The sequence below is a fragment of the Falco biarmicus genome, chromosome Z, assembly GCF_023638135.1.
Source record: "Falco biarmicus isolate bFalBia1 chromosome Z, bFalBia1.pri, whole genome shotgun sequence".
NCBI lineage: Eukaryota > Metazoa > Chordata > Aves > Falconiformes > Falconidae > Falco > Falco biarmicus.
The window spans coordinates 74,598,243-74,624,561 of record NC_079311.1 but is presented as its reverse complement, the minus strand read 5'-3'; the positions used below and the strand labels follow the sequence as shown (position 1 = coordinate 74,624,561).

General features: G+C 57.1%; 2 protein-coding genes across 9 annotated transcripts in view; one reads left to right on the top strand and one right to left on the bottom strand.

The window, feature by feature from the left end:
• The window catches only part of LOC130142326 (receptor-type tyrosine-protein phosphatase kappa-like), a 32,499-nt gene extending 15,276 nt beyond the window's left edge, over positions 1-17,223 (top strand). For all 6 annotated transcript variants that reach the window (XM_056324014.1, XM_056324012.1, XM_056324015.1 and 3 more), the window contains 25 exons: positions 876-1,118; positions 3,191-3,481; positions 3,871-3,968; positions 4,446-4,638; positions 4,866-4,977; positions 5,107-5,353; positions 5,639-5,678; positions 6,232-6,337; positions 6,518-6,585; positions 6,874-7,016; positions 7,157-7,244; positions 8,495-8,565; positions 8,982-9,018; positions 9,780-9,877; positions 10,061-10,177; positions 11,235-11,392; positions 11,471-11,606; positions 12,342-12,491; positions 12,667-12,766; positions 13,291-13,370; positions 13,842-13,976; positions 14,422-14,547; positions 15,139-15,296; positions 15,568-15,703; positions 16,318-17,223. In XM_056324014.1, the coding sequence (XP_056179989.1) occupies positions 876-1,118; positions 3,191-3,481; positions 3,871-3,968; positions 4,446-4,638; positions 4,866-4,977; positions 5,107-5,353; positions 5,639-5,678; positions 6,232-6,337; positions 6,518-6,585; positions 6,874-7,016; positions 7,157-7,244; positions 8,495-8,565; positions 8,982-9,018; positions 9,780-9,877; positions 10,061-10,177; positions 11,235-11,392; positions 11,471-11,606; positions 12,342-12,491; positions 12,667-12,766; positions 13,291-13,370; positions 13,842-13,976; positions 14,422-14,547; positions 15,139-15,296; positions 15,568-15,703; positions 16,318-16,392 (3,206 nt within the window). In that variant the 3' untranslated portion in view covers positions 16,393-17,223. The remainder of the gene's footprint in view (positions 1-875; positions 1,119-3,190; positions 3,482-3,870; positions 3,969-4,445; positions 4,639-4,865; positions 4,978-5,106; positions 5,354-5,638; positions 5,679-6,231; positions 6,338-6,517; positions 6,586-6,873; positions 7,017-7,156; positions 7,245-8,494; positions 8,566-8,981; positions 9,019-9,779; positions 9,878-10,060; positions 10,178-11,234; positions 11,393-11,470; positions 11,607-12,341; positions 12,492-12,666; positions 12,767-13,290; positions 13,371-13,841; positions 13,977-14,421; positions 14,548-15,138; positions 15,297-15,567; positions 15,704-16,317) is intronic.
• Positions 17,224-17,584: 361 nt separating this feature from the next.
• On the bottom strand, positions 17,585-25,734 carry LOC130142327 (uncharacterized). Of its 3 annotated transcripts, none has more exons than XM_056324020.1 (11): positions 25,544-25,734; positions 23,825-24,067; positions 21,462-21,752; positions 20,975-21,072; positions 20,305-20,497; positions 19,966-20,077; positions 19,590-19,836; positions 19,265-19,304; positions 18,882-18,987; positions 18,756-18,802; positions 17,585-18,164 (listed from the first exon to the last, which is right to left on the bottom strand). In XM_056324020.1, the coding sequence occupies exons 1-10, from the start codon at positions 25,653-25,655 to the stop codon at positions 18,760-18,762; spliced, it is 1,485 nt and encodes a 494-aa protein (XP_056179995.1). In that variant the 5' UTR covers positions 25,656-25,734; the 3' UTR covers positions 17,585-18,164; positions 18,756-18,759. The 3 variants fall into 3 exon arrangements, with proteins under 3 accessions (XP_056179995.1, XP_056179994.1, XP_056179996.1); XM_056324019.1 differs by having other exon boundaries at positions 19,971-20,077; XM_056324021.1 differs by lacking the exon at positions 23,825-24,067 and having other exon boundaries at positions 19,971-20,077.
• Positions 25,735-26,319: the final 585 nt, after the last annotated feature.

Genomic DNA, 26,319 nt, shown 5'->3' with positions numbered 1-26,319 from the left:
CAGAAGATGGTCTGAATCTTGTGAGATCCTTTCTCTGCCCCTTTGGGAGAAATAAGATTGTGTTTTAAGCACTTTGATGCCTCTCAGAGTACCTTGTAGAGGCTGGAATTGGGAAGTGCTCCTTCCCAGGTACCAGCATCCTTGCCTGTAGGAACCACTGCCATAAAGCCTCCCCCCAGATCACTCAGCAAACTCCTGGGACAGGCTGTGGCTGCTCAGCCCAGAGGATGGTGAATGTGGTGAGGAAGGGGTGTGGAGGAGGAGCAGGGCTTGTGCCAGGGAAAAAGGGCCGGAGCTGTGGTAAAGCAGAGGGTGTGAATGGAGAAGGCATTGCTCATCTGCATGTCCCACTGCATGGTGGCGTGGGGCAGGAGGACAGTAGCTGAGGGACTGACTGAGCCAGCACAGGGACCCCAGAAGTGTAACAGGGACATCTCTGAACCCTGTGGTAGTGATGAACCATGGCTGGAGAGACATCCGCCCCAGCAGGACTGATGGTGCCATGGCCCATCAAGGGCAACCTGAGCTGGGGTGGGTGACATGTCTGAATGAGTGGTCAGAGGGTGTCTTCTAGTGCAGGGGTGATTTTCCTGGGAAGCTCCCTCGTGTGGGCTATGGAGGAGGTAATATAGTGTCACTGGACACAAGGATGGATGGGGCAGATTCATGGATGAGTGATCATTGACGCTTCAGGTATACAATGAGAGCCCCATTACAGCAAGCCTTGCCTGTGGGTCGCATCCTGGCAGATGGATGGCATCTTCCCTCTCCCTTCAGGGGCTGGAGGGATTGCTGGGGAATTCTCTTCCACCAGTCACCCATGCATCACCTCATCATCTCCCAGCCCAGCTAACACCCACTTTCACCTCTACCAGAAATGTGCCAAAGGCCCCGCTGGGACTCAAGACTCCGACTGATACCAGACCAAGAGAATTACAGGAAGAACGAAGAAGTGATGCTGAGTTGCACTGATGGTTTCCAGTCAACCTTCACCCATGTCAAATGTGCGAGGGAAGTGCAGTCCATCAGTCACAGGAAACCTGTATACAGAGAGGTTTGGAATGGAAGGGACAGCAGAGGCAGGTGGATCCGCATTCGATCCAGCGTGGAGTGCATTGGTAAGGGAGGCATCAGGAGCTCTCCTGACTGCCCCACTCTGCCCTTCTTGAGCTGTCCTCCAGCTGTACCTGCACGGGAGGTTCCAGGCTGTCTGCCTGCCTGGGGAAATGGTATATGCTGCTCAAAGCGGTGTTGAGGCAGCCCCTGAGCCCACCCTGAGTCCAGCCTGTGGTTCACCAGTGGGTGGGATGTTCTTGCTGCAGGTGTGAGAGATAAGGGTTTTCTTGAGGGCTTCTGGCAAGATGGTACGCACAAGGGAGAGAGGCATGAGAGGGCTTTGTGTGGTCTGTGTGGTATCACAGTTGGGTGAGGGGGATCAGAGGGCTCTGCTGCCTGTTTCCTCTCAGACTGCGCAGCTGTGAGTACCACAGCTTGCTCCCTGTGGGTTGGTACCCTTCAGGCTCTGAGTCGTGGTGGCTACAGGCTTGGCACCATCTTCTCACAGCGTGGGGCACTGAGGTCCCCTCCAAGGGAGAACAGGACAACAATGGGCTGATTAGGAATACAGCTGAGGGGTCCCATAATTTTTGAAAACAATAGCCTTCTGCTGCTCTCCAGCTCAGCAAGTGCCCTGAGACCTGGGCCACAGCAAGAGGGCTTGGAACTGGTTCACTGCAGGAGACTGTGAACGTGGATGGTGTGGAGAGGTCTGTGGGAGGGGGAGGGGATGCTTCTTCTGTGACTCCCCCTGGGGCCAGGTTCATGCCATAGCCCAAGATTTTAGGGTGTCCCGTCTGGTTCCCATGGGTGTTTTGCTGACTTCATGTGGCAGGTTCATAGAATGACAGAATCATTTAGGTTGGAAATAACTTTTGAGATCATCAGGTCCAATCATTAACCCAGGACTGCCAGGTCCATCACTTAAACTATGTCCCTAAGCACTGCATCTACATATTTTTTAAACATCTCCAGGGTTGGTGATTCCACCACCTCCCAGGCAGCCTGTCCCAGTGCTCCACCACCCTGTCAGTGACAACGTTTTTCCCGACACCCAACCTAAACCTCCCCGGCACAGACTGAGGCCGTCTCCTCTTGCCCTGTCACTTGTCACCTGGGAGAAGAGACCGACCCCCCTGCCCACACCCTCCTGTCAGGCAGCTGCAGGGAGCCACAAGGTGCCCCCGAGCCTCCTCCTCTCCAGGCTGACCCCCCCCAGTTCCCCCAGCCGCTCCCCACCAGCCTTGTGCCCCAGCCCCGGCACCAGCCCCCTGCCCGTCTCTGGACACGCTGCAGCCCCTCTGCGTCCCCCTGGCAGTGAGGGGCCCAACCTGAACACAGGAGTCGAGGGGCGGCCTCGCCAGTGCCCAGTGCAGGGGGACAGCACTGCCCTGGCCCTGCTGGCCACGCTGTTCCCGGCACCAGCCAGGATGCTGCTGGCCTCCTTGGCCACCTGGGCACACGGGGGGCTCATGCCCAGCCGGCTGCCAACCAGCCCCCCCCAGCCCTTTTCTGATGGGTACCTTTCCAGCGTTCCTAGGGCTTGAAATAGCCCTGCCTTCTTAGATGCCACAAGGCACCAGGGTCAAATGTTGCTCCATCAGTCACTGTGTGAGCTTTGTGCATAGTATGAGCCCCTCATGGGTGCTCCAGTCCCTTGAGCTCCTGTACTCCTGGCCTTTCATGGGGGAAGCAGCTTGGGGCCCTTTTTCCCCTCATGCTCTTCCTGGGTATGCGGTGCATGAGGGCTATTCTGTACGGTGTCCTAGAGCACCATCTCTCACTACACTTGTCAGGGAAAATGAACCTTTCTCCTGGGGTCTATGCAGAGCAGGAAAGGGCTAGGTCTTTCTAAGAGCTGCATCTATTGGACTGTAGAGATGCTGGGACCCACAGACCCCTCCGTTTTGATCCAGTGGGGAAAACTACCTTGAGCAATAGTAGTCCACACATTTACCCACATTCCTTTCTGTCCAGACTTCTGCTCCCCTTCCAGAGAGCTGGAGTGACCAGTTTAACTCTCTCTTTCTCTCCCACCCCACTGGTGAGGAGCAGGGCTGTCTGACCGCAGCACCCTTGCAAGGCTGGGAGGGGAAGGGAAGGGAGTGACCCTCTCACAATGTTTCCTTCACAGAGGTCTTCCAGGTTGTCCCTGGGACCTTGGAGATTTCAAGCACCAGCATCAAACTGAACTGGACCTGCCGGCTCCCTGACACCTGCCAGCACATGCGGGCGACCTGCCGTCTTGCAGGGCCTTCCCCCCGTCCCTGTGAAGCTGAGGAAGTGGAGGGAGAGGAGATGCTACATGGCCAGGAGGGAACATTCATCTGCCCCCCTCTGCAGCCCTTCACTGACTACACTGTCACCATCTCACTGCCGCCCAGCACAATTCTTTTCAAGTGGTTGGTCAGAACAGAGGAAACCGGTATGTGCGCAAGGGTTAGAAGAGAAGGGATGATCATGGGCTGTGCCACACGATAACAGATAACAGAGGTAGATAATGTCCCCTTTGCCCAGCAGTTCAGCATGATCATCCACTCCCTGCAGTGATGGTCCTGGAATCAGGGCTGCTTGAATCCTGTGGACTGTAGGGGAGCCCCCCGAGCACAGCATACCCCCTCCTCACTCTCCCCCTCCTTACCACACTATTGCTTTTCTTGCTGTGGTGGCACATGCAGCCTTTGTGAGGGACAAACCCTGTGTGAGGTGTCCCTTTGCAGCCTGTCCCCTGAGCCAGGAGCTGCCTGCACCCTGCTCTGGGCTCAGCCCTTCCCCACCAGCCCCGTGTGTGACCCCATCCTCCTGTGCTTCCAGTGCCGGACAAACCAAAGAAGCTGAGGCTGAGTCCGAACACGGGGTCTCTCAGGTGGAAGGCGCTGCCCCCCTGCAAAGGGGAGATCATCGGATACCAGGTACCAGGTGTGGTCTCCTTCACCTTGCCAGGCACCTCCTTGCCTGGAGCTCCATGAAGGCAGCCTGAGGAGAGTAAAGAAGGGAAAGCCATAATGACCTGTGAGATGAAAGACAAGTTGAGGGCTCCTCTTGTGGGGGATATCACAACAGTGCCTGAGGTGTTGCAATACCATAGCTGGCCTTGGGCTCATGACACGTATACACACCTCTTCCAAAGAGCAGCCTCCCTCTTGCCCTCAGCTCTTCACAGAGGCTTGGTCCTTTGCTCACGGAGGCAGCCACTGTGACATCTTGAGTGTTGGCTCCAGGTTCCTCCTCTCCTCCTCCTTGTCTGCTTTGTGGAGCCTTCCACGGCTGGGGCAGGCGCAGGGAAGGGGAGGCTGGCGCAGGGCTTTGCTCCGTCTCGGTGCGCTGTGGGCAGGTTCCCAGCGGGCGGGTCGGGGCTGCTGCCCTCCAGCTCTGTCCCCTGTCCCCAGCTGAACATCACGGCCAGGAGCGCGCGGGACGGCGGCTTGCTGCAGATGGAGCGGCTGCGGCTGAGCCGCTCGGTCACCGAGCACCCGCTGCCTGGGCACGGCCTCGGCCACAGCTACACGGCGACGCTACAGGGAGTCACGGCCATCGGAGCCGGGGCTGCGTCGCTGTGGGAGTTTCAGCCCGACGGCTTGGGTAAGGCCCGCTGTGTTCCAGACCCTCGGGGTGGCCCTGGCGTGTGCCCCGGCTGAGGCGGCTCTCTGTCCCCAGCCCGGTGGGCTCCTGGCCGCTGCGGACGAGCGGGGGCACAGGGGAGCTGTGCTCCACGGCCAGCGCTGCCCGGGGCTGCCCTGCTCCTGGCACAGCCAGCCCCGCCGCGCTGTGCTGCCTGCTGCTGCTCATCCGCTGGGTCTTGCCTCCAGACACGCCGCACCCTGCCGGCATCAGCTGCCGCAGCGTCCGTGACGTCTCCCCATCGCAAGGGACGGCCGTGCTTCCCCTCCAGCCCATCGCCCGTCCCCCCGCGGAGGTGAGGTGAGTGCAGCCTCCGGCGGCCCTGCTCTCCGCGGCCCCCGCTTGGGCTTCCCCCCGCAGCCGCCTCTGCCCCGCTCTCCCCGTCAGACAGGGCATCTCCCCCGGCCCTCTCAGCGCGCTGCCTTGCAGGGAGCACCAGCTGATCGTGGCCGCCACGCACAATGGCACGGTGGTGGAAGGCGCCTGCTCGGGGGAGCCGCAGCCCCTCAACGCCAGCCGGCAGCCCGACACCTACGTGGCCGCCGTGCTCAACCTCACCGCCCCCACGGACTTCGTGCTGGGTGCCGGGACCCACGGGCAGGGTTACCGCAACGCTGCGCTCCGCCCGGGCTGGGACTACACGGCCCTTCTCCGCCTCATCCAGCGCTCACAGGAGGTACTCGTCACGGGGGGAGGGGGGCTGCCGCTCTCCAGGGATGCTGCCAGCCGGGGACGGGACCCTCGGCGCGGTCTGGGCTGGGTGCCGATGGCAAGCAGCGGGGCTGCCCAGGCTCCGGTCCCGGCCCCTGTGCTGAGAGCCCAGGCACCTTGACAGGACAGTGTCCCCGGGGTCCTCGGCCACTGCTGGGGCATTTGGTGGTCATGCGTGGGAGGCCTTTGTCCCCAGGGAGGGTGGTGGGGAAGCGGTGGCCTGAGCTCTCCCTTCCGTCTCCTCCCACAGGCAGAGAAGTTCACCTGCATCTGCTACAGCTTCTCTCTCGGTAAGTAAGTGGGCTCCTCGCTCCCTGTGCCTGAGAGTCTCTCCTGCACGTCCCCTTTTCCCAGCCTGGCCGCTTCCCACGGAGTGGTGCTGGCCGAGCCCAGGAGCAGTAGGGTCTTGTGGTCTTACTAGCATCTTCCTGGAAGTTCTCTGGGTCTTGAGGATATCTATGATAGATGGGCTTTGGGCAACATCAGGCCTCTTGCACAGGTGTGGCACCAGTGGCAGCTGGACACTGTGTATCATCCCTGCCATTGTCATATATTGTGTCTTAATCCCAGTACTCCCCTGTTACAAGTACAATCCCAGAAATGCAAACACCTCACCAGGCTCTGGCTGTGCCTAGGGCAGTTAGGAAGACAGGGCCCACACTGGAGGGTATCACACCCAGGCAAGCACGCAGTCTTTCTCCACCAGCTTAGCTATTCTCCAGTATAGAGCCTGTGGTGGGAGATGAGGTAAGCTGCTTTTCATCCCATGCCCCTGTGGGATCGATCTCCTGGTGCCTGATTCAGGCTGTGTGGGAGCCTGAGTCTGGGCTGCACTGGTTGCAGGACAGGAGCCGACACCGCTGCTAGAGAGGATGCCTGTGGTGCTGGCAGTAGTGCTGGTCATTGTACTCCTGGCACTGGGGATTTTGCTGCTCTTCGTGCTCTTCAGGTCAGTATGTGCCTCACCTCTCCTGCCTTCTGTGAGCCATCCAGTGCCTTGCACTTCCAGAGAGTGTCCAAGTGAACCCTGAGATAAAGCAAGGTGGGAAGCAGGGTTGTTACATGGGCAACAGCCTCTCCTCTGTCACTATCTTCTTATGGTCTATGGGCCTGACTCACTGTTTTGTAGGCAAAAGTACAACGGTTCAAAAACCTCGGAGAGCAACAGCACTATCCCCCTGCGAAGATGTCAAGGAGGTGCAGTATAAGCAGAGGCCCTGATACCTTGTCTGGACAGGCTGCCTGTTCAAAGCCCAGGCAGGGTGCTTGCAGGCTCTGTAAGGTACTTACAAGAGCAAGGGGATCAGAGCTGGCTGGCGTGGGGAAAGGGACACTCCCAGAAGAAACAGACCTGCATGGGGAGGGACAGTCTCGGGTTCGGTGGGGTCCTGATCACCACAATGTGAGCTCAGTCCCAGCTGCGGTTCTCCAGGCCCAGCCATCAGGTGCATGCTAAACTCCTGTTCTCTTTCATGTTCTCTGTAGGTGTGTGCAAGCTGAACACACAGATCCCAGTGGAGGAACTGCTGGAGACTCTGAAGAGGTTTAAGAGGGCAGAAATAGAGGCAGAGCTGACAGAGGATGAATCACTCGACAGGCACGGTGCTGGGCGTCTGAGAGAGTATCAGGTCTGGTTTAGCTTTTCTTTCCCACCTAGCCACACTGTCCACCCAGCCCTCACTCCTTCCTTGGGTGTGTGATGGAGCTGGCCTTAGCCGGCCCCAGAGCATGTGCCAATGCAAAGCGGGCTTGCCTTCTTCCTCTGCAGCAACTGTCCTCCACTTTGTTGCACCCCTGTGATGCTGGGAAGGAGCTGTGTAACCAGAGCAAGAACCGCTACAAGAGCATCATCCCTTGTAAGAGAGCTCTCCTGGGGTTGGCACAGGCATTTGGAGGTGGTTGGGCAGTACAAGGTGCTGGGCTGTCACAGGTGCACCTCCTCATTTCCTCATCTCATCCTCTGTGGCCACTGAAACCCAAAGGCATTTTCCAAAATCATCATGTTGCCCCCCTGTTTTATATCCAATTGGAGAATACTTGTTCTGCTCTTCAAGTCTCCCTGCAAACTTAATCATTCATCATTGTATTCCTGTTCCTGCTGTTAGTCACTGCTGAGCACTGCTGTGTCCCTTCCAGAGGCAGATATTTGTGGGAAAGCAGAAGGAGTGACCCAATTGCTTTCAACACTTAAAGCTTCTCTGGGCCCCACATGGTGAATATCTGGCCATTGGCAAACTGCATGTGTGCTGACAGCCCAGAAAGCCAGCTGTATCCTGGGCTGCAGCAAAAGTAGTGTGGCCAGAAGGTCCAGGGAGGTGATATTCCCCCTCTACTCTGCTCTTGTGAGACCCCACCTGGAGTGCTGCGTTCAGCTCTGGGGCACCCAGTGTTAAAAGGACATGGACCTGTTGGAGCGAGTCCAGAAAAGGGCCACAAAGATGATCAGAGGGATGGAACACCCCTCCTATGAAGACAGGCTGACAGAGTTGGAGTTGTTCAGCCTGGAGAAGAGAAAGCTCTGGGGAGACCCTATAGTGGCTTTCCAGTACCTGGGAAGGGGCCTGCAAGAAAGCTGGAGAGGGACTTTTTACAGGGGTGTGTAGTGATAAGACAAGGGGGAATGATTTTAAACTGAAAGAGGGTGGATTTAAATTAGATTTTAGGAAGAAATCCTTTACTGTGAGGGTGGTGAGACGGTGGAACAGGCTGCCCAGAGCAGCTGTGGATGCCCCATCCCTGGCAGTGTTCAAGGCCAGGCTGGATGGGGCTTTGAGCAGCCTGGTCTGGTGGAAGGTGTCCCTGCCCATGGCAGGGGGGGTGGGACCTAGATAATCTTTAAGGTCCCTTCCAACCCAAACCGTTCAATGTTTCTATGACTGTGATTAACAGTCTTCCCCAAAATCACGTTGCATTTCCTGCTGTGCCATGTCATCTTTCATCTCGTAAGATGTTCTTTACCTCTGAACATGTCCTGGGTCCTGGAGTGCTGCTGAGGAGGGAGTGGACTGTGCTGGACTTTCTTAAATTACATTCCTATCCTCAAACAGTCACTTCATTGCTGCCTCAAAGAGACAGTTGACTGATTCCTGCCTTCCTTCTCTTTCAGATGATCACTGCCGTGTGGTGCTGCAGCCCTCTGACACAGGGAATGGCTACATCAATGCCAGCTATGTTGATGTAGGTAGCAAGGAATCGCTGTCCCCGAGCAGGGTAGGGGTGCCTGGGCAGGGTAGGAGAGGTGTCTGGCTATGCTGGGTGAGGACAGTCCTGCTCACATGGCTGGCCCAATGGTCTGGCACTTTCTGCCCTCAAGTGTGCGCAGATCTTGGGATGTCACTTTCTTTTCATCCTCTCTGAGCTGCCCTGGGTTTGTGTGCAGTTCTCATCTCTAACAAAAAGGGACCTGTGTGAGGGGACAGGAGACAAGATGCAGCCCCTGGGTACCCTCTCTCCATGCTGGCCAGGAGTAATTGTGGGACATACTGTGTTGAGGGCTCTGGGCTCTGATGCCTGTGGGGATGGGGTCCTTTATTTCACTCCTCGTTAAATATTTCACCTGTTCGATCAGAGCTGTTTGAACCTCTCCCCCACAGAGCTACCGGAGTCCACGCTTCTTCATTGCAGCTCAAGGTGGGTGCTCCCAGCCCTCATACTCAGGAGATGCCAGTCGCTTCCCTGAGTACTTTGGGGAGTGGGGAAGTGGGACAGCAGCCTAGGAGCTGTTAATGGCTCGGTCCAAGGCCCTGTATCCCCTGGGCCTGTCTTGGATGGTGGCTACAGCTACTGCAGGGCATGGAAGGCCTAAGTGGCAATTTGGCAGTGGCCAGTTGGAGCTGATCCCTGCACTGCCCAGGCTGAGTACGTGGACCTTTCATGCACAAGCCTGATTTGTTCCCCTTGGTGGCTGGCGCAATGGGAACAAACCTGCAAATTCCTGACGTGTCTGCATTCAGTAAACTCAGAGACAGGCTTGTTCCAATGGTGCAAAGCTGGGATGGGTTAGTCTGCTCTGCACAGCATGCAGTAAGGAGGTCTCAGAGTCTTTGCAGACCTGCAGAAATGCTCTTCAGGAAATAGGACACTAAGTGTGGGAGCAGCTCATGGGTCCTCTTGAGGATGTGGATGGGGGAGCCCCTGAAGCAGCAGTGAGTCCTTGACGTATCCTCGGCTCACCTGCCCTCCCTCTTCCTTGTCCTAATTTCTAACATGGGTGATGAAGCCAAAGTGCACAGCAGTCCCTGCCAGGTTCTGCTGTGCCCAGGCTGTGTGGTGTCCCAGTTAGAGGGAAGCCCAGGGCTGCTCATAGCCTGGGAACACCCAGTTTGTGCCCGGAGGCCACCACACACCCACAGCCCAGGCACTGGCACAGGGCTCTCTTCTTCCTCCTCCAGGCCCCTTACCTGGGACAGTGGTGGATTTCTGGCAGATGGTCTGGCAGGAGAAGATCTCAGTCATTGTGATGTTGACAGGCTTAGTGGAGCAGAACAAGGTAGAGAAACCATCTCAGCCTGTGCTCAGCTTGGGTCTCTGCGGAGCCCAGGCTTCCTTGCCTGCTTTGCTTTGCTCGAGTGCAGCTGTCAGTGAAGGCAAAGAGCAGCTCCACACCACTGCTGGCTTGCAATGCTACCCTCATGAGCTGGCTAATGCTTAGTGGTCTCACTGCTGTTGACAGACTAAGTGTGAGCAGTATTGGCCAGAGCAGGAGCAGGTCTATGGGGACTTCACTGTGACACTCAGCAACACCAGGACCACCACAGGCCTCATCACGCGCATCTTCTGCCTGCAGAAGGTAAGGCTGGTGTATAGCTGAGATGGGGATGCAGGATGCTTTTGAGTTTCAGCAACCGGTGGGAGCTGCTGGCCAAGAGAGGCTGGTGTCCAGCACTAGCAGGTCAGCATTGCTACCACTGGGTGCCACGCCAAGGCATTGGCCCCAGATTTCTGTGCCAGGCAAAGGCAATGCATCAGCTCCACCGGTCCAGCTGAGTCTGGACCGATGATGCACATGGGCAGATCATGCATCCTTGAGGGCTTGGATGAGGTGATCACAAAGGGTATAAAAGCAGTTAAAGAGTATAAAACAGCATCTCTGTACATCCACGATGATGGGAAAGGTGCCTGCCTGCCACCTGGGCCAATCTGCAGAGGGTACACATTGAAGCTCCGTGGTCATTTACAAGCTCCTAAACCTGAGCAGATAGTTTATGGTTTAAGAAAACTTACATAATGACATTTCTCAAGATGGGTACTTCTGAAGTGATGACTCAGAAAAAAAGCAGAAACTGAAGGAGCTGGAAGGAGGGGAAAACAGGTACAATACAGAGAAATTCCAGTTACACATATTCCTGTCTTTTCTTGTCTTGCCCAGAGCAAAGTGTAGCTGAAAGGTAAAGCTCCAAGAACACTTGATGGTGGGACATACCAGTTCGTTAGTTCAGGCCAAGTGAATGTGATATTTAGGGAAAAATACAAATGGGCTGGTAACAAAAGTGACTACATTCACTTCAGTGCAGCACCAGCCTTAGGAAGTACCTTATTTGGGAAAGCCAGGGCATTTCAATGACTATGGAAACACTCTGAACTGTGATTTTTTTGGTCTTTTCCTCTGGGGCACAAGCTACATTTACTGCTCTGAGTTCACTCTTCACAGCACGGGGAAGCAGAGGACAAAGTGAATTGTGTAGCTGCGTGCTCAGTGAATCTGCCCTTCACTGTCTGATGAGCTGTAGCAGAGCAGTGATTGTAGTGGGAGTGCCAGAGGGGAACACTCTGTGCTGGTGTCCCTCCATGCACGCTTCTGAGCTGGTTCCTGCTCCCTGCTGCCAGCCATGTCTCCTTTTCTGCAGGCAGGCTGTGCTCCCCTAAGAGTGGTGGAGCAGTTTCACTACCTGCTGTGGCCAGACCATGGGGTCCCAAGAAATTCTGCCCAACTCCTGTGCTTAGTGGAGATGGTGAACAAGACGGGGTTGGAAAAACCTGCTGGACCCGTGCTGGTGCACTGCAGGTAATGGGCTGGCAGCACTTGGGTGCTGGGACAGAGGTGGCTGGGGCAGCACTGACCCCCAATTTTCTGTGTCCTCAGTGCAGGGATCGGGCGCACAGGTACCTTCATAGCCCTGGACTTCCTCCTGAAGATGGGGAAGGCTGAGAGGAAGGTAGATGTGTTTCACTGCGTGCAGAGGCTGCGAGAGCAGCGGGTCAGCATGGTGCAGACCAAGGTGAGGAGAGTTACCTGCTTCCTGCACACTCTCAGGCTGCAGATCTGCTTTCCACCCTTCTCAGTGATGTGGCATGCAAAGCCACACTGTCCATGCCATTCATGGTCTAGCCACAGGGACTGGAGCTGCCAGGTGATGAGGACTACAGTATCTTGTTTTCAATGCTGTGTCTGAACTTAGTGGTGTTCCATGTTCCCCTAAGACACCTTGAGGTGCCAGCAGCATTAATATGTACCACTCATCCTAGTATAGAAGGGCTGCCTCGTAGGCAAGGAGTGTGAACAAGAGTCCACATGTCCTTCAGGCTTTCAGGATGTCTGCCCTTGTGGTATCTTCTGGGCTGCTGTGTCCTGGACTAGGGACTACACCCTCACGGTCTGCTCAGTGCTGGCACCCTTTGGAGGAAATTAGGCTGGACAGTACCGTCTGGCTGTTTGTAGAACTAGTTCACTGGTTTTCTGGGTTCCCTTCCCCAGAGCAGGGGTCTGGTCTGAGAGGGAACATTAAACCACAGGAAGATGGTCTTGTCTGCGTTGTTGCATTTGCTGGCTGTTTCTCAGGGCAGGGCTGCTTGCACTGAGAGGTGTCTAGCTGCAGGGCCCCACAGCAAGAAGGTGAAGGATGGACCTGACTCACACCTGGCACGGGTCAATGCCAGTAAGCTGGTGATCTGGAGTTCCAGGGCTCCTCATGGAGCTGCTCGTGACTGTACAACTGACCCGTATCCTCATGCAGGAGCAGTACGCGTTCCTGTACGAGGTGCTGCTCGAAGGCTTGCTCTGCGGCAGCACCGGGGTGCCAGTGGAGAGCATCACCAGCCATGTCCACTGCCTGCGAGAAGCTGAGACCTCAAAGCACAACAATGTTCTTGAGAAGGAGTTCAAGGTACCACCAATATATGGTACACTGGGTCTGGTGCTGCGGGGGCTGGTCTGTGGTGCCTCCCCCCCTAATGCTTCCCTCCAGCTGTGGGATGGAGATGGGGAAGCATTTGCCTGAGGTGACTGAAGAAGGGGAGGAGCTGACAGGCAAGACTTGCTTGACTGAATCATCCCTACAGGCCTTGCAGAAATTTTCCGAGTTGTTCCAGCTCCTGCCATGCAGAGAAGCAGAGAAACCCACCAACCAGCCCAAGAACCGCAAGCCAGGGATCCTGCCAGGTACTGCTGGCAGGGCTGGGCAGCCCCTTGCTCTGTGACCCAGCACCTGAGAGCAGCATGGGGGGATGATGCTGCCTGGCTGCTTCCCGCCCCAGCACCATGATACTGGCAAGTTCTGCCCAAGGTCCAGTCATCATAAATAGAGATTAGGGTGGTTTTTCCATGAGAGCAAGACCCCATCCCTGCTTCCTTCTGAGCTTGCTGGAGGCATGCATCCATGGGGTATGCCTGAGATAAACATGTTCTTGGGTTGAATCTTCCCCAATGGAAAAGCTCAGATGAGCCATCAGGGAGCAATGAGGTGGACGGACCTGCTGTGCCTCCACTCATGGTGTTCCAGACATGCCGTGTCAGGCAGCCCTGAGCTGTCATGGCCATGGGGCTGGTGGTGCCTGCTCATCCAAGCCCCTCCAGCCCATGCCACAGGGATCCACGCTGACCCCAACACATGCAGGGAAATCCCCAGCCCTCTGCAGGGGGAAAAGATGGCTCATCATTTCTCTCTCTGCCCGTTGCCTCCACAGCGGACTCCTGCCGACCTATCCTGATGTCCTTACTGAACGCAGATGGCTCACCAGGTTACATCAACGCTGTTTTTGCCAACGTAAGGCTCTGGCCCCAGCAGGGAATGGGAGCTGCTGAGAGCAGCAGAGACACACGCAAACGCACACACCCCATGACTGCTCAAGGCAGGGGTAGACCATGCCACCCTGGTTTGAGGGGTCCCAGCCCAGGGGCTTCTTCACAGCGACTAGTTCCCAGCAGCTGGGGCCATGCTGCCAGGAGATGCCAGGAGATGGCCCCCATGATCAGCCCAAGCCCTGCCTGCACAGCCTCACAGCGGCTGGCTTCTGCCTGCTGAGAGCAGGGGGTGGATGTGATGACCTGAGGGGGCAGTGGGCTGCAAGGCTGCTCTGAGCAGGGCTGGTGTGGCCTGGGTCTCCTCTGGCTCTCCTCTGAGCCTGCAGAACCCTGGATGGATGGAGGCAGGGGGCCGTTCCCACTGTTGAAGGGGCTCTCAGGGGGGGTGGATTGTATGACCTTCTCCTCCCCCACGCCCTGGTGTGTTTTGCAGACATACATTGAGGAGGACAGACTCATCATCACCCAGCTGCCTTTTCCCACCACACTGGTGGACTTCTGGGCTCTGGTCTGGGATTACACCTGCACATCGGTGGTTGTGCTGAACCAGGTCCAGGAGCTGGACAAGGTCAGCAGCCCATGCTTGACCCTCCCATCTCCTGGCTCTGCGTGGGGCCAGGCAGCACGTTTTCAGCCTTTGTCCCTGCACAGCTCTTCTAATGAGAGCACTGCTTGCTGCAGGAGCCCATTGCAAGCTTGTGGGGTCCACCTGGGAGGACCCTGAGGACAGTTGTAGCACTGTGACGCTACAGCAGTGGGGTGTCCCCAGTGTCACAGCAAGGGAGCATCCCTCAGTTTTGCCTACCCCTGCCCAGGAGACCTCTCTGAGGGAGTATTATGTTTCTGGCTGCAGCACCATGAGTTGGTCCCCAGCAAATGGCAGGCAGAGCATCCACGTACACACAGTGGCTCATGGGCGAGGGGCTGCTATCTGCACACCCTCATGAGGTGCTGAGCTCTGCCACGCATGTAGGCTGGGGCTGTGTGTGATCACATGTGTGTCTCTCCCTCAGACATACGTGGAGTTCTGGCCCACCCAGGGTCAAGCTGCCTACGGTCATTTCAATGTCCACCTGATCTCAGAGGAGCCTGAAGCTGGCTTCACAGCCTGGACACTTGCCCTCACCAACAGGCAGCAGGTGAGCTCTTTGCGCAGAGATGGTGAAGTCCTTTGAGAACTGCCTTTGCAAGAGCTGGGATGACCAGCCGGGCTCCAGTGTCAGCAGGCTTTGGTTGAGGGTCAAAGTCACAGCTAGGGATGGCAGAGACTACAACAGTTAGAGGGATCTGATGGGATCCTGGAAGGGCACTAGCCAGAGCAAGGCCTTTTGCCTTGGGAGAGAGGTTAGTCCCAAGAGGATGAGGTTGTGGGCAGAGGTACAAGGCAGAGGTACATTTGTGTACTCTTCCAACTCAAAGGACAGCAGCCATAGATAATGGTTTTGTATCTCGCTGGTGGTTGGTGTATGGGGACAGCTATTATGGGTAGCCGGGTGCTGGACTGACATCCATCTGAGCTGCACTTGGTGCTCAGCTCTTACCTTGTGCTCTGTCCATCTGCGAGTCTCAGAGCACTCAATGGAGAAGGGCAAAGTCTGGGACCAGGCCACCCTATGTGGAGCTGCTCCCTTGATCCAGCGTGCATGGTTAACATGCACTGATCTTCCCTTACCTCCATGAAGCCAACGGGATTCTTCTCTGCCCAACCCAAGTGTCTTTTTTCCCACTAGCCCAAGAAGTCTGCACTGGAAGTCCGGTTCTGGCAACTGAAGGACTGGCCCATGCAGCATCGTCTTCCCCCACACCCTGCCACCATCATCAGTCTGCTAGGGAAGGTGGAGACACACCATCGGCAGAGCCAAGACGGTCATATCCTTGTCACCTGCTGGTGAGTGATATCTCTCGGTGGAGCCCTCATGGCATAGAGCTGGCTCAGCCCAGACTGTGTCAGTGAACTGGGTCACAGCTCCATCTTGGGTGGACATATGGACGTGAATTCAGCTGTGTTCAGGGAGGAAGTCTTCCCTGTACAGGCTAGCTGGGCACAGGATCTATGGACAAGATCATCCTCAGAGCCTGCAGGTCTGGTGGGACACCTCTGAGGCTCAGCTTTGACAGGTGACCTCAGAGTAAAAGTCTCCCTTTGCTGTCCTCCGCAGGGATGGTGCCAGCCGGAGCGGGATCTTCTGTGCTGCTAGTTTCCTGTGTGAGCAGATCCAAAGTGAGGGCCTGGTAGATGTATCCCAGGCTGTGAGGATGCTGAAGAAGCGGCGGAGACAGCTGATTAAAGATGTGGTAGGTTCTGACTTCAAACCCAGATGGGATGGCAACACCAGAGCAAGAGCCATAGCCTGGACTGTCCCAGAAGCTGCTGTAGCACCTCTCTGCTCAGATCATGCTGGGGCCAGCAGGGGCAGATGACACCTCTGAAAACACTGTTTGCTGCTGGGGCATACCCACTCACTCAGGGGCAGGTTCTGCAGAATCAAATGGGCACTGAAGCATCCTGTGGGCTGAATTGCCCCTTTCTGGTCCACCTGGCCCGCTCAACAGAGGGCTGCGCTGGTGGCTGCTCAGATGCCTGTCCTGCACCCACCTCACCACCTGGTCTGGGTGCTAGAGGCCATGATAAGATGAGCACCCTGGATGGGAGTGAGCAGCAGATGCTTCATGCCATGGAGACTAGCTCTTTCTGAGACCTGCTGGCTCAAGCAATGGGGTAGCCCAGCTGTCAGCTACTGGAGCACATGTCTGTGATTCCTCAGCCAGAGAAGGTGGGCTCCAACTGAGAGGAGGAGAGTGGGCTGTACCTGTGCCTGGCTTGCTCAGGGAGAGGTTGGTAACCAAGGCTGGCCTTCTGCGGTAGGTGTTGGTGTACCAGGTTCTCACATACATTTTTCTGTCCACAGGAGCAGTATGGACTCTGCTACGAACTAGCCCTCAGTTACTTGAATTCATTTGAAACCTATGGGAATTTCAAGTAGAGGCATGTCCACAGCCCATTTCTGGCCTGGCCTCTGACTCTATTGACAGCCCTCCATCAATAACAATAGAAACCAGAGGAGACAAGAGGGATGTGTACAGCCCTAGGATGCTTTACTCCTCTGAAAAGCCACCCCAAGGGTCTTCTGTGTCTGGAGGGCACAGGCTGGACTGTTTCCAAATTGTGGTCAGGCTTTGAAGTGGGAACCTGGCCCTTAGCCCAGAGTTTTCACAGGAATTTACCTGGAATCACAGCCTGAGTATGCAGACGAGAGCAGAGGCACCAGGACCTGACCTGTCTGTGCCAGGGATGAAAAGAACGAGCTGTCTCATCCACATGCCTTGTCCCTCCAGGCAGCCCCAGGGAAAATGGGGTGGCTCCCCCAGCACCCAAACTGTGTTTTGCCATCAAACAGCATCAAAGCCCTGTAAGATCCACAAGGCTCAGAAGTACAAGCTATCTGTCCTACTTTCGAAGAACCGTGAAGCCCAAAGCCAACAAAAGCCAAAGGAAGGACAATCCAGTCCTGTAAGGCTAGCCTGGTCCTTCCCGCCCCACACAATCCCTTCCTGGAGCTCCTTCTTCCTGATGCTGATCCAGGTGCCACAGCCCTGCCAGGTCCAGAGAGGCTCCCTCACCAGCCTGTCTGGGTTGACCATGGCAATCCCAGGTGGTAGGGGGTCAATTTAGATATCCTGGATGTGGTCCTGGCGGAGGCTGCTGCACCACAGAGACTGGTTCTGCCTTTGCTGCTCAAGGGCAAAGGGCCTCAGAGCCAGGACTGACTCCACGCCTTTGTGTTGTGTCTCACCAATAAAGACTCTGTGCTGGCCATGGTGGTAGTGACGTCTGATCTTCACTTTTCTTCCACATTTGACCTGGCACAGGGCCTGCAAAGCAGCTGAGAGCAACAGGTTCCTCAGCTCTGGTCACAGAGCTGGGCACAGAGCAAACTCCTGCCCAAGATGTGTGTTGAGGGACATCACCCTTCACTGACTCCCACTATGCACCTCATTCAAATTCATGTGAGAGCTCCCCAGCACAGCCCCAGGGGTCAGAAGGACTGTCAGGCACCATCTGGGGACACGAGGTCACAGCAGCCATGCTCATGGCCTCCCCTCAGCAAGGCGCAGTTAGCTCCCTGCAGAGAGATGTGACCCCACAAGGGCAATGGGGGGACCAGGCAGGAGCTGTAGTGGGCCAGCTAGCCCCCTTCAAACCACGAGCCTTTACTGGTTGTCCAGACAGAGCAGTCGGAGTCACAAAGGCAGTGTGGTCAGGCCAGCCTCCACCAGAGCCCTGGCCTTGGCTGAATGTCAGCAGAGATTGATGAGAGGGGCTGGGAACCTAGGACATCTCAGGAGCATGGAGCATCACTGAGCCTGAGCCTCTGTGAGTCAGGGACTGGGAAATCTGGCATACTGCTCCTGCTTCCAGGAAAGCAAAAATGAAAGCAACACCCAAAAAAGAGGAACTACAGAAAGTAACATTCAAAGGCCTTAGAACAGTAGCAAGTGAAAGATGGGAGGTGAAGGAGGTGAGGAAAGAAAAAGCTCACAGCACTCCTTGGCTTCCTCTTTTCCTCTTGCTCTGCTGAACTGGGTGGGATCCCCAGTGCTGGTCACAGTCACAGGAGAGCCAGGGGACCTGGCAGCCATTGGTACTGAGCTGGGGTCATCCTTCTCCTCTTCGTCACTCCCTCACTGCTCGGAATGTTTCCTGTGGTCCTGGGCAGGGGCTGGATTGACTGATATCCAGCATGGCCACCTTTACCTGTGGAGACCAGAGACACCCAGGGCAGAGACTGCTGTGTGCCCTTGGCTGCATGGGGAGCTCACACCACCACCACAGCTGCCTGCGCACAGAAGTGTCTGAGACAAGTTGGAGCACAGGGCAGCACCTGCCACAGCCCAACCCCTCCGTCACAGCTGTGACCAACTACAGGTCTCCAGAGGTGCTCGGCAGTGCCCAGGTAGGAGCAGCAGTCCCTCAGCCTGACCCTCCTGAGACCCCACCTAGCAGATAGCTCCCTTGGAGGTGATGACAGCCATGGGTCCCTCAAAGGGCTAAGCCACAAGCCACCCTTTGGGATCCCGCCTTTGCTTGCCCCTGCCACTGCTTCAGGCTGGGAGTGCTACCTGAAGCCATGTTCTGCTGCTGCGTGGGGCTTAGGGGGCAGAGCCATCCCGACCATCCACGGCACCACAGGGCTGGAGCAAATCGAGAGACATGTCAGTGAAGAGGATGTGCAGGTGTTTCTCCTGAGGATCAGGATCTCCTGGGAGATGTCTGCTCTCCTCCCAGCTGTCACCCAGCCCTGCAGCCTTTTCTGTGATGCTGGTCCAGGGAGTTGCATTTTCCTACCTTTTTAATTGTCTTCCTTGGCTTTGCTGGGCAAAAACTTCCTTTTCCTGCGAAGGTAAAAGGGAGTCCTGAGTAAGAGACTGGTGTTGCCTGTGGCCCTGCTGAATCTGTCCCCTTCCTACTCACCTGGAAAGCACAAACCACAGGATCCCGGCAGATACAAGGAGGACTGCCAACAGCACAACCACCCCAATCACAATCCCACGCCAAGGGCCCGGAGGCTGCCCTGCAACTAACACAGAGGCAGGAGTGGGTGCCACAGCCTGGGCCAGATTCTGGCAATGGCCCCAACCATGGCAAAGGGTATGTGCGAGAGCAGATGTGTGTCTGGGCTTAGGTTTCTTCTGGGATAGAGGATGATCTCACGTAGGGGAAAAAAAAGGCTGCTTCCACCCCACAGGAGACACTGGGCTCGGCCAGCACCACTCCGTGGGAAGCGGCCAGGCTGGGAAAAGGGGACGTGCAGGAGAGACTCTCGGGCACAGGGAGCGAGGAGCCCACTTACTTACCGAGAGAGAAGCTGTAGCAGATGCAGGTGAACTTCTCTGCCTGTGGGAGGAGACGGAAGAGAGAGCTCAGGCCACTGCTTCCCCACCACCCTCCCTGGGGACAAAGGCCTCCCACGCATGACCACCAAATGCCCCAGCAGTGGCCGAGGACCCCGGGGACACTGTCCTGTCAAGGTGCCTGGGCTCTCAGCACAGGGGCCGGGACCGGAGCCTGGGCAGCACCGCTGCTTGCCATCGGCACCCAGCCCAGACCGCGCCGAGGGTCCCGTCCCCGGCTGGCAGCATCCCTGGAGAGCGGCAGCCCCCCTCCCCCCGTGACGAGTACCTCCTGTGAGCGCTGGATGAGGCGGAGAAGGGCCGTGTAGTCCCAGCCCGGGCGGAGCGCAGCGTTGCGGTAACCCTGCCCGTGGGTCCCGGCACCCAGCACGAAGTCCGTGGGGGCGGTGAGGTTGAGCACGGCGGCCACGTAGGTGTCGGGCTGCCGGCTGGCGTTGAGGGGCTGCGGCTCCCCCGAGCAGGCGCCTTCCACCACCGTGCCATTGTGCGTGGCGGCCACGATCAGCTGGTGCTCCCTGCAAGGCAGCGCGCTGAGAGGGCCGGGGGAGATGCCCTGTCTGACGGGGAGAGCGGGGCAGAGGCGGCTGCGGGGGGAAGCCCAAGCGGGGGCCGCGGAGAGCAGGGCCGCCGGAGGCTGCACTCACCTCACCTCCGCGGGGGGACGGGCGATGGGCTGGAGGGGAAGCACGGCCGTCCCTTGCGATGGGGAGACGTCACGGACGCTGCGGCAGCTGATGCCGGCAGGGTGCGGCGTGTCTGGAGGCAAGACCCAGCGGATGAGCAGCAGCAGGCAGCACAGCGCGGCGGGGCTGGCTGTGCCAGGAGCAGGGCAGCCCCGGGCAGCGCTGGCCGTGGAGCACAGCTCCCCTGTGCCCCCGCTCGTCCGCAGCGGCCAGGAGCCCACCGGGCTGGGGACAGAGAGCCGCCTCAGCCGGGGCACACGCCAGGGCCACCCCGAGGGTCTGGAACACAGCGGGCCTTACCCAAGCCGTCGGGCTGAAACTCCCACAGCGACGCAGCCCCGGCTCCGATGGCCGTGACTCCCTGTAGCGTCGCCGTGTAGCTGTGGCCGAGGCCGTGCCCAGGCAGCGGGTGCTCGGTGACCGAGCGGCTCAGCCGCAGCCGCTCCATCTGCAGCAAGCCGCCGTCCCGCGCGCTCCTGGCCGTGATGTTCAGCTGGGGACAGGGGACAGAGCTGGAGGGCAGCAGCCCCGACCCGCCCGCTGGGAACCTGCCCACAGCGCACCGAGACGGAGCAAAGCCCTGCGCCAGCCTCCCCTTCCCTGCGCCTGCCCCAGCCGTGGAAGGCTCCACAAAGCAGACAAGGAGGAGGAGAGGAGGAACCTGGAGCCAACACTCAAGATGTCACAGTGGCTGCCTCCGTGAGCAAAGGACCAAGCCTCTGTGAAGAGCTGAGGGCAAGAGGGAGGCTGCTCTTTGGAAGAGGTGTGTATACGTGTCATGAGCCCAAGGCCAGCTATGGTATTGCAACACCTCAGGCACTGTTGTGATATCCCCCACAAGAGGAGCCCTCAACTTGTCTTTCATCTCACAGGTCATTATGGCTTTCCCTTCTTTACTCTCCTCAGGCTGCCTTCATGGAGCTCCAGGCAAGGAGGTGCCTGGCAAGGTGAAGGAGACCACACCTGGTACCTGGTATCCGATGATCTCCCCTTTGCAGGGGGGCAGCGCCTTCCACCTGAGAGACCCCGTGTTCGGACTCAGCCTCAGCTTCTTTGGTTTGTCCGGCACTGGAAGCACAGGAGGATGGGGTCACACACGGGGCTGGTGGGGAAGGGCTGAGCCCAGAGCAGGGTGCAGGCAGCTCCTGGCTCAGGGGACAGGCTGCAAAGGGACACCTCACACAGGGTTTGTCCCTCACAAAGGCTGCATGTGCCACCACAGCAAGAAAAGCAATAGTGTGGTGAGGAGGGGGAGAGTGAGGAGGGGGTATGCTGTGCTCGGGGGGCTCCCCTACAGTCCACAGGATTCAAGCAGCCCTGATTCCAGGACCATCACTGCAGGGAGTGGATGATCATGCTGAACTGCTGGGCAAAGGGGACATTATCTACCTCTGTTATCTGTTATCGTGTGGCACAGCCCATGATCATCCCTTCTCTTCTAACCCTTGCGCACATACCGGTTTCCTCTGTTCTGACCAACCACTTGAAAAGAATTGTGCTGGGCGGCAGTGAGATGGTGACAGTGTAGTCAGTGAAGGGCTGCAGAGGGGGGCAGATGAATGTTCCCTCCTGGCCATGTAGCATCTCCTCTCCCTCCACTTCCTCAGCTTCACAGGGACGGGGGGAAGGCCCTGCAAGACGGCAGGTCGCCCGCATGTGCTGGCAGGTGTCAGGGAGCCGGCAGGTCCAGTTCAGTTTGATGCTGGTGCTTGAAATCTCCAAGGTCCCAGGGACAACCTGGAAGACCTCTGTGAAGGAAACATTGTGAGAGGGTCACTCCCTTCCCTTCCCCTCCCAGCCTTGCAAGGGTGCTGCGGTCAGACAGCCCTGCTCCTCACCAGTGGGGTGGGAGAGAAAGAGAGAGTTAAACTGGTCACTCCAGCTCTCTGGAAGGGGAGCAGAAGTCTGGACAGAAAGGAATGTGGGTAAATGTGTGGACTACTATTGCTCAAGGTAGTTTTCCCCACTGGATCAAAACGGAGGGGTCTGTGGGTCCCAGCATCTCTACAGTCCAATAGATGCAGCTCTTAGAAAGACCTAGCCCTTTCCTGCTCTGCATAGACCCCAGGAGAAAGGTTCATTTTCCCTGACAAGTGTAGTGAGAGATGGTGCTCTAGGACACCGTACAGAATAGCCCTCATGCACCGCATACCCAGGAAGAGCATGAGGGGAAAAAGGGCCCCAAGCTGCTTCCCCCATGAAAGGCCAGGAGTACAGGAGCTCAAGGGACTGGAGCACCCATGAGGGGCTCATACTATGCACAAAGCTCACACAGTGACTGATGGAGCAACATTTGACCCTGGTGCCTTGTGGCATCTAAGAAGGCAGGGCTATTTCAAGCCCTAGGAACGCTGGAAAGGTACCCATCAGAAAAGGGCTGGGGGGGGCTGGTTGGCAGCCGGCTGGGCATGAGCCCCCCGTGTGCCCAGGTGGCCAAGGAGGCCAGCAGCATCCTGGCTGGTGCCGGGAACAGCGTGGCCAGCAGGGCCAGGGCAGTGCTGTCCCCCTGCACTGGGCACTGGCGAGGCCGCCCCTCGACTCCTGTGTTCAGGTTGGGCCCCTCACTGCCAGGGGGACGCAGAGGGGCTGCAGCGTGTCCAGAGACGGGCAGGGGGCTGGTGCCGGGGCTGGGGCACAGGGCTGGTGGGGAGCGGCTGGGGGAACTGGGGGGGGTCAGCCTGGAGAGGAGGAGGCTCGGGGGCACCTTGTGGCTCCCTGCAGCTGCCTGACAGGAGGGTGTAGGCAGGGGGGTCGGTCTCTTCTCCCAGGTGACAAGTGACAGGGCAAGAGGAGACGGCCTCAGTCTGTGCCGGGGAGGTTTAGGTTGGGTGTCGGGAAAAACGTTGTCACTGACAGGGTGGTGGAGCACTGGGACAGGCTGCCTGGGAGGTGGTGGAATCACCAACCCTGGAGATGTTTAAAAAATATGTAGATGCAGTGCTTAGGGACATAGTTTAAGTGATGGACCTGGCAGTCCTGGGTTAATGATTGGACCTGATGATCTCAAAAGTTATTTCCAACCTAAATGATTCTGTCATTCTATGAACCTGCCACATGAAGTCAGCAAAACACCCATGGGAACCAGACGGGACACCCTAAAATCTTGGGCTATGGCATGAACCTGGCCCCAGGGGGAGTCACAGAAGAAGCATCCCCTCCCCCTCCCACAGACCTCTCCACACCATCCACGTTCACAGTCTCCTGCAGTGAACCAGTTCCAAGCCCTCTTGCTGTGGCCCAGGTCTCAGGGCACTTGCTGAGCTGGAGAGCAGCAGAAGGCTATTGTTTTCAAAAATTATGGGACCCCTCAGCTGTATTCCTAATCAGCCCATTGTTGTCCTGTTCTCCCTTGGAGGGGACCTCAGTGCCCCACGCTGTGAGAAGATGGTGCCAAGCCTGTAGCCACCACGACTCAGAGCCTGAAGGGTACCAACCCACAGGGAGCAAGCTGTGGTACTCACAGCTGCGCAGTCTGAGAGGAAACAGGCAGCAGAGCCCTCTGATCCCCCTCACCCAACTGTGATACCACACAGACCACACAAAGCCCTCTCATGCCTCTCTCCCTTGTGCGTACCATCTTGCCAGAAGCCCTCAAGAAAACCCTTATCTCTCACACCTGCAGCAAGAACATCCCACCCACTGGTGAACCACAGGCTGGACTCAGGGTGGGCTCAGGGGCTGCCTCAACACCGCTTTGAGCAGCATATACCATTTCCCCAGGCAGGCAGACAGCCTGGAACCTCCCGTGCAGGTACAGCTGGAGGACAGCTCAAGAAGGGCAGAGTGGGGCAGTCAGGAGAGCTCCTGATGCCTCCCTTACCAATGCACTCCACGCTGGATCGAATGCGGATCCACCTGCCTCTGCTGTCCCTTCCATTCCAAACCTCTCTGTATACAGGTTTCCTGTGACTGATGGACTGCACTTCCCTCGCACATTTGACATGGGTGAAGGTTGACTGGAAACCATCAGTGCAACTCAGCATCACTTCTTCGTTCTTCCTGTAATTCTCTTGGTCTGGTATCAGTCGGAGTCTTGAGTCCCAGCGGGGCCTTTGGCACATTTCTGGTAGAGGTGAAAGTGGGTGTTAGCTGGGCTGGGAGATGATGAGGTGATGCATGGGTGACTGGTGGAAGAGAATTCCCCAGCAATCCCTCCAGCCCCTGAAGGGAGAGGGAAGATGCCATCCATCTGCCAGGATGCGACCCACAGGCAAGGCTTGCTGTAATGGGGCTCTCATTGTGTACCTGAAGCGTCAATGATCACTCATCCATGAATCTGCCCCATCCATCCTTGTGTCCAGTGACACTACATTACCTCCTCCATAGCCCACACGAGGGAGCTTCCCAGGAAAATCACCCCTGCACTAGAAGACACCCTCTGACCACTCATTCAGACATGTCACCCACCCCAGCTCAGGTTGCCCTTGATGGGCCATGGCACCATCAGTCCTGCTGGGGCGGATGTCTCTCCAGCCATGGTTCATCACTACCACAGGGTTCAGAGATGTCCCTGTTACACTTCTGGGGTCCCTGTGCTGGCTCAGTCAGTCCCTCAGCTACTGTCCTCCTGCCCCACGCCACCATGCAGTGGGACATGCAGATGAGCAATGCCTTCTCCATTCACACCCTCTGCTTTACCACAGCTCCGGCCCTTTTTCCCTGGCACAAGCCCTGCTCCTCCTCCACACCCCTTCCTCACCACATTCACCATCCTCTGGGCTGAGCAGCCACAGCCTGTCCCAGGAGTTTGCTGAGTGATCTGGGGGGAGGCTTTATGGCAGTGGTTCCTACAGGCAAGGATGCTGGTACCTGGGAAGGAGCACTTCCCAATTCCAGCCTCTACAAGGTACTCTGAGAGGCATCAAAGTGCTTAAAACACAATCTTATTTCTCCCAAAGGGGCAGAGAAAGGATCTCACAAGATTCAGACCATCTTCTGAACAGCCATGAAGAAGTACAGACATGCTGGTGAACAAGCCACTTAGCATCAGGCTTTGCTCTCAAAAAACCCTGACTGCAGAAGGCAAGAGATGTCCAGCTGAGTACCCAGAAGCTGTGTCTCACTGTCACACAGCTGCGACCTACCCCACGCACAGGCACCCAGCTGCTGCCCACGCCCAGGCCCAGCCAGCCAGCAATTTCCCTTTTGCTCTGCTCTCAGCAGGCACAGTGTTCCTTGGGCACACCTGGGGACAGGACGTGCACAGACAGCTGTCATCCTGCTCCCTGAAGACCATTCCCCTGATTCACAATGCATGAATTCATACCTGATTCATGCCTGCAACCTCCAGGGAATGACTGGCAAACTGGCTTGGTGCAGGGCATGAGCCACCCCCAACCATCCAGCCCAATCCTGTCTTTCCCACAGCACCCCCAGTGCACCCACACCACACCATAGCTCCTGCCCACTAAGGTCTCCCAGAAACAGCAGGCACCCCAGCTGGCACAGCCCAGGGCTGCAGGCAGTAAAGATGCATCTCAAACTTGCAGGAGGAGGAGCGGCAAAATCTCTCCAGGGAAGAGGAGGAACCCTTTCTTACCTGTTTCCCCGGGCACTCCTTGGACCTTGGGATCAGGTTCTTCCAAGCCCTGTGCTGGCAGCAGAGATGGAAGGACCAGGAGAAACCTCAGAGACAGCAACTGCAGGGCCATGCTAGCATGAAGTTTCTAGGCAGGACTGAAATCTCAGCCCCACTTGCTGCCTCTGAGCCCAGGCATCCGTAACTGACTGCAAGACTTGCAACCACAGGAAGGAAATAAACTTGTGGTGAAACCTTGTGCGCTACAAGAGGCTTCCTCTTTGGGGAGGGAACCTCCCATCAGCATCAGTGCTCCTGCCTTTTGTCCTTTTTTCCCCAGGGGTATCCAGCCTCTGGTACTCAGTAGAAGAAACCCTGACACCAAGATCCAAGGGTTTCCTCCCCAAACCCTCCTAGTTACCAAAATGCATTCAAGAAGCACTGCTCCTCTTTCTGAGGTAATACCCGTGTGCTTCCCCATGCCACTGCATGGATTTTAGAGTTGTGATAAGTCACTGCACTTCCCCTCAATGATCGCAGGAGATGGAAGATTCTGAGAAAGCACATGAAGAGCTGGCAAGAAGCTGGGATAGGAATGGGGATGCGAACTGCTAGTAGTACCTCAACGCCTGAAGCGGTCCTTGGTCCTTCTGAAAAAAACACTCAGCACACACTCTCTCTCATCCTTCCCTGCTCCTCCATCCCCAGCTGCCTCCCCCCCTCCTCAGTCTGGCAGCAGTCTCCTCTGTCCCCAAGTGCGCAGATCACCATGACCTCCTGTGCCAGCAGAGTGCCCA

What these genes read in the sequence shown, in the direction of transcription:
- LOC130142327 (XM_056324019.1), bottom strand. Translation starts at nt 25,655, where the DNA reads ATGGCCCTGCAGTTGCTGTCTCTGAGGTTTCTCCTGGTCCTTCCATCT. An exon ending in GGTCAGAACAGAGGAAACCG is followed by an intron (nt 21,073 to 21,461) that starts GTATGTGCGCAA and finishes CTGTGCTTCCAG; the next exon opens with TGCCGGACAAACCAAAGAAG. An exon ending in GGGAGATCATCGGATACCAG is followed by an intron (nt 20,498 to 20,974) that starts GTACCAGGTGTG and finishes CCCTGTCCCCAG; the next exon opens with CTGAACATCACGGCCAGGAG.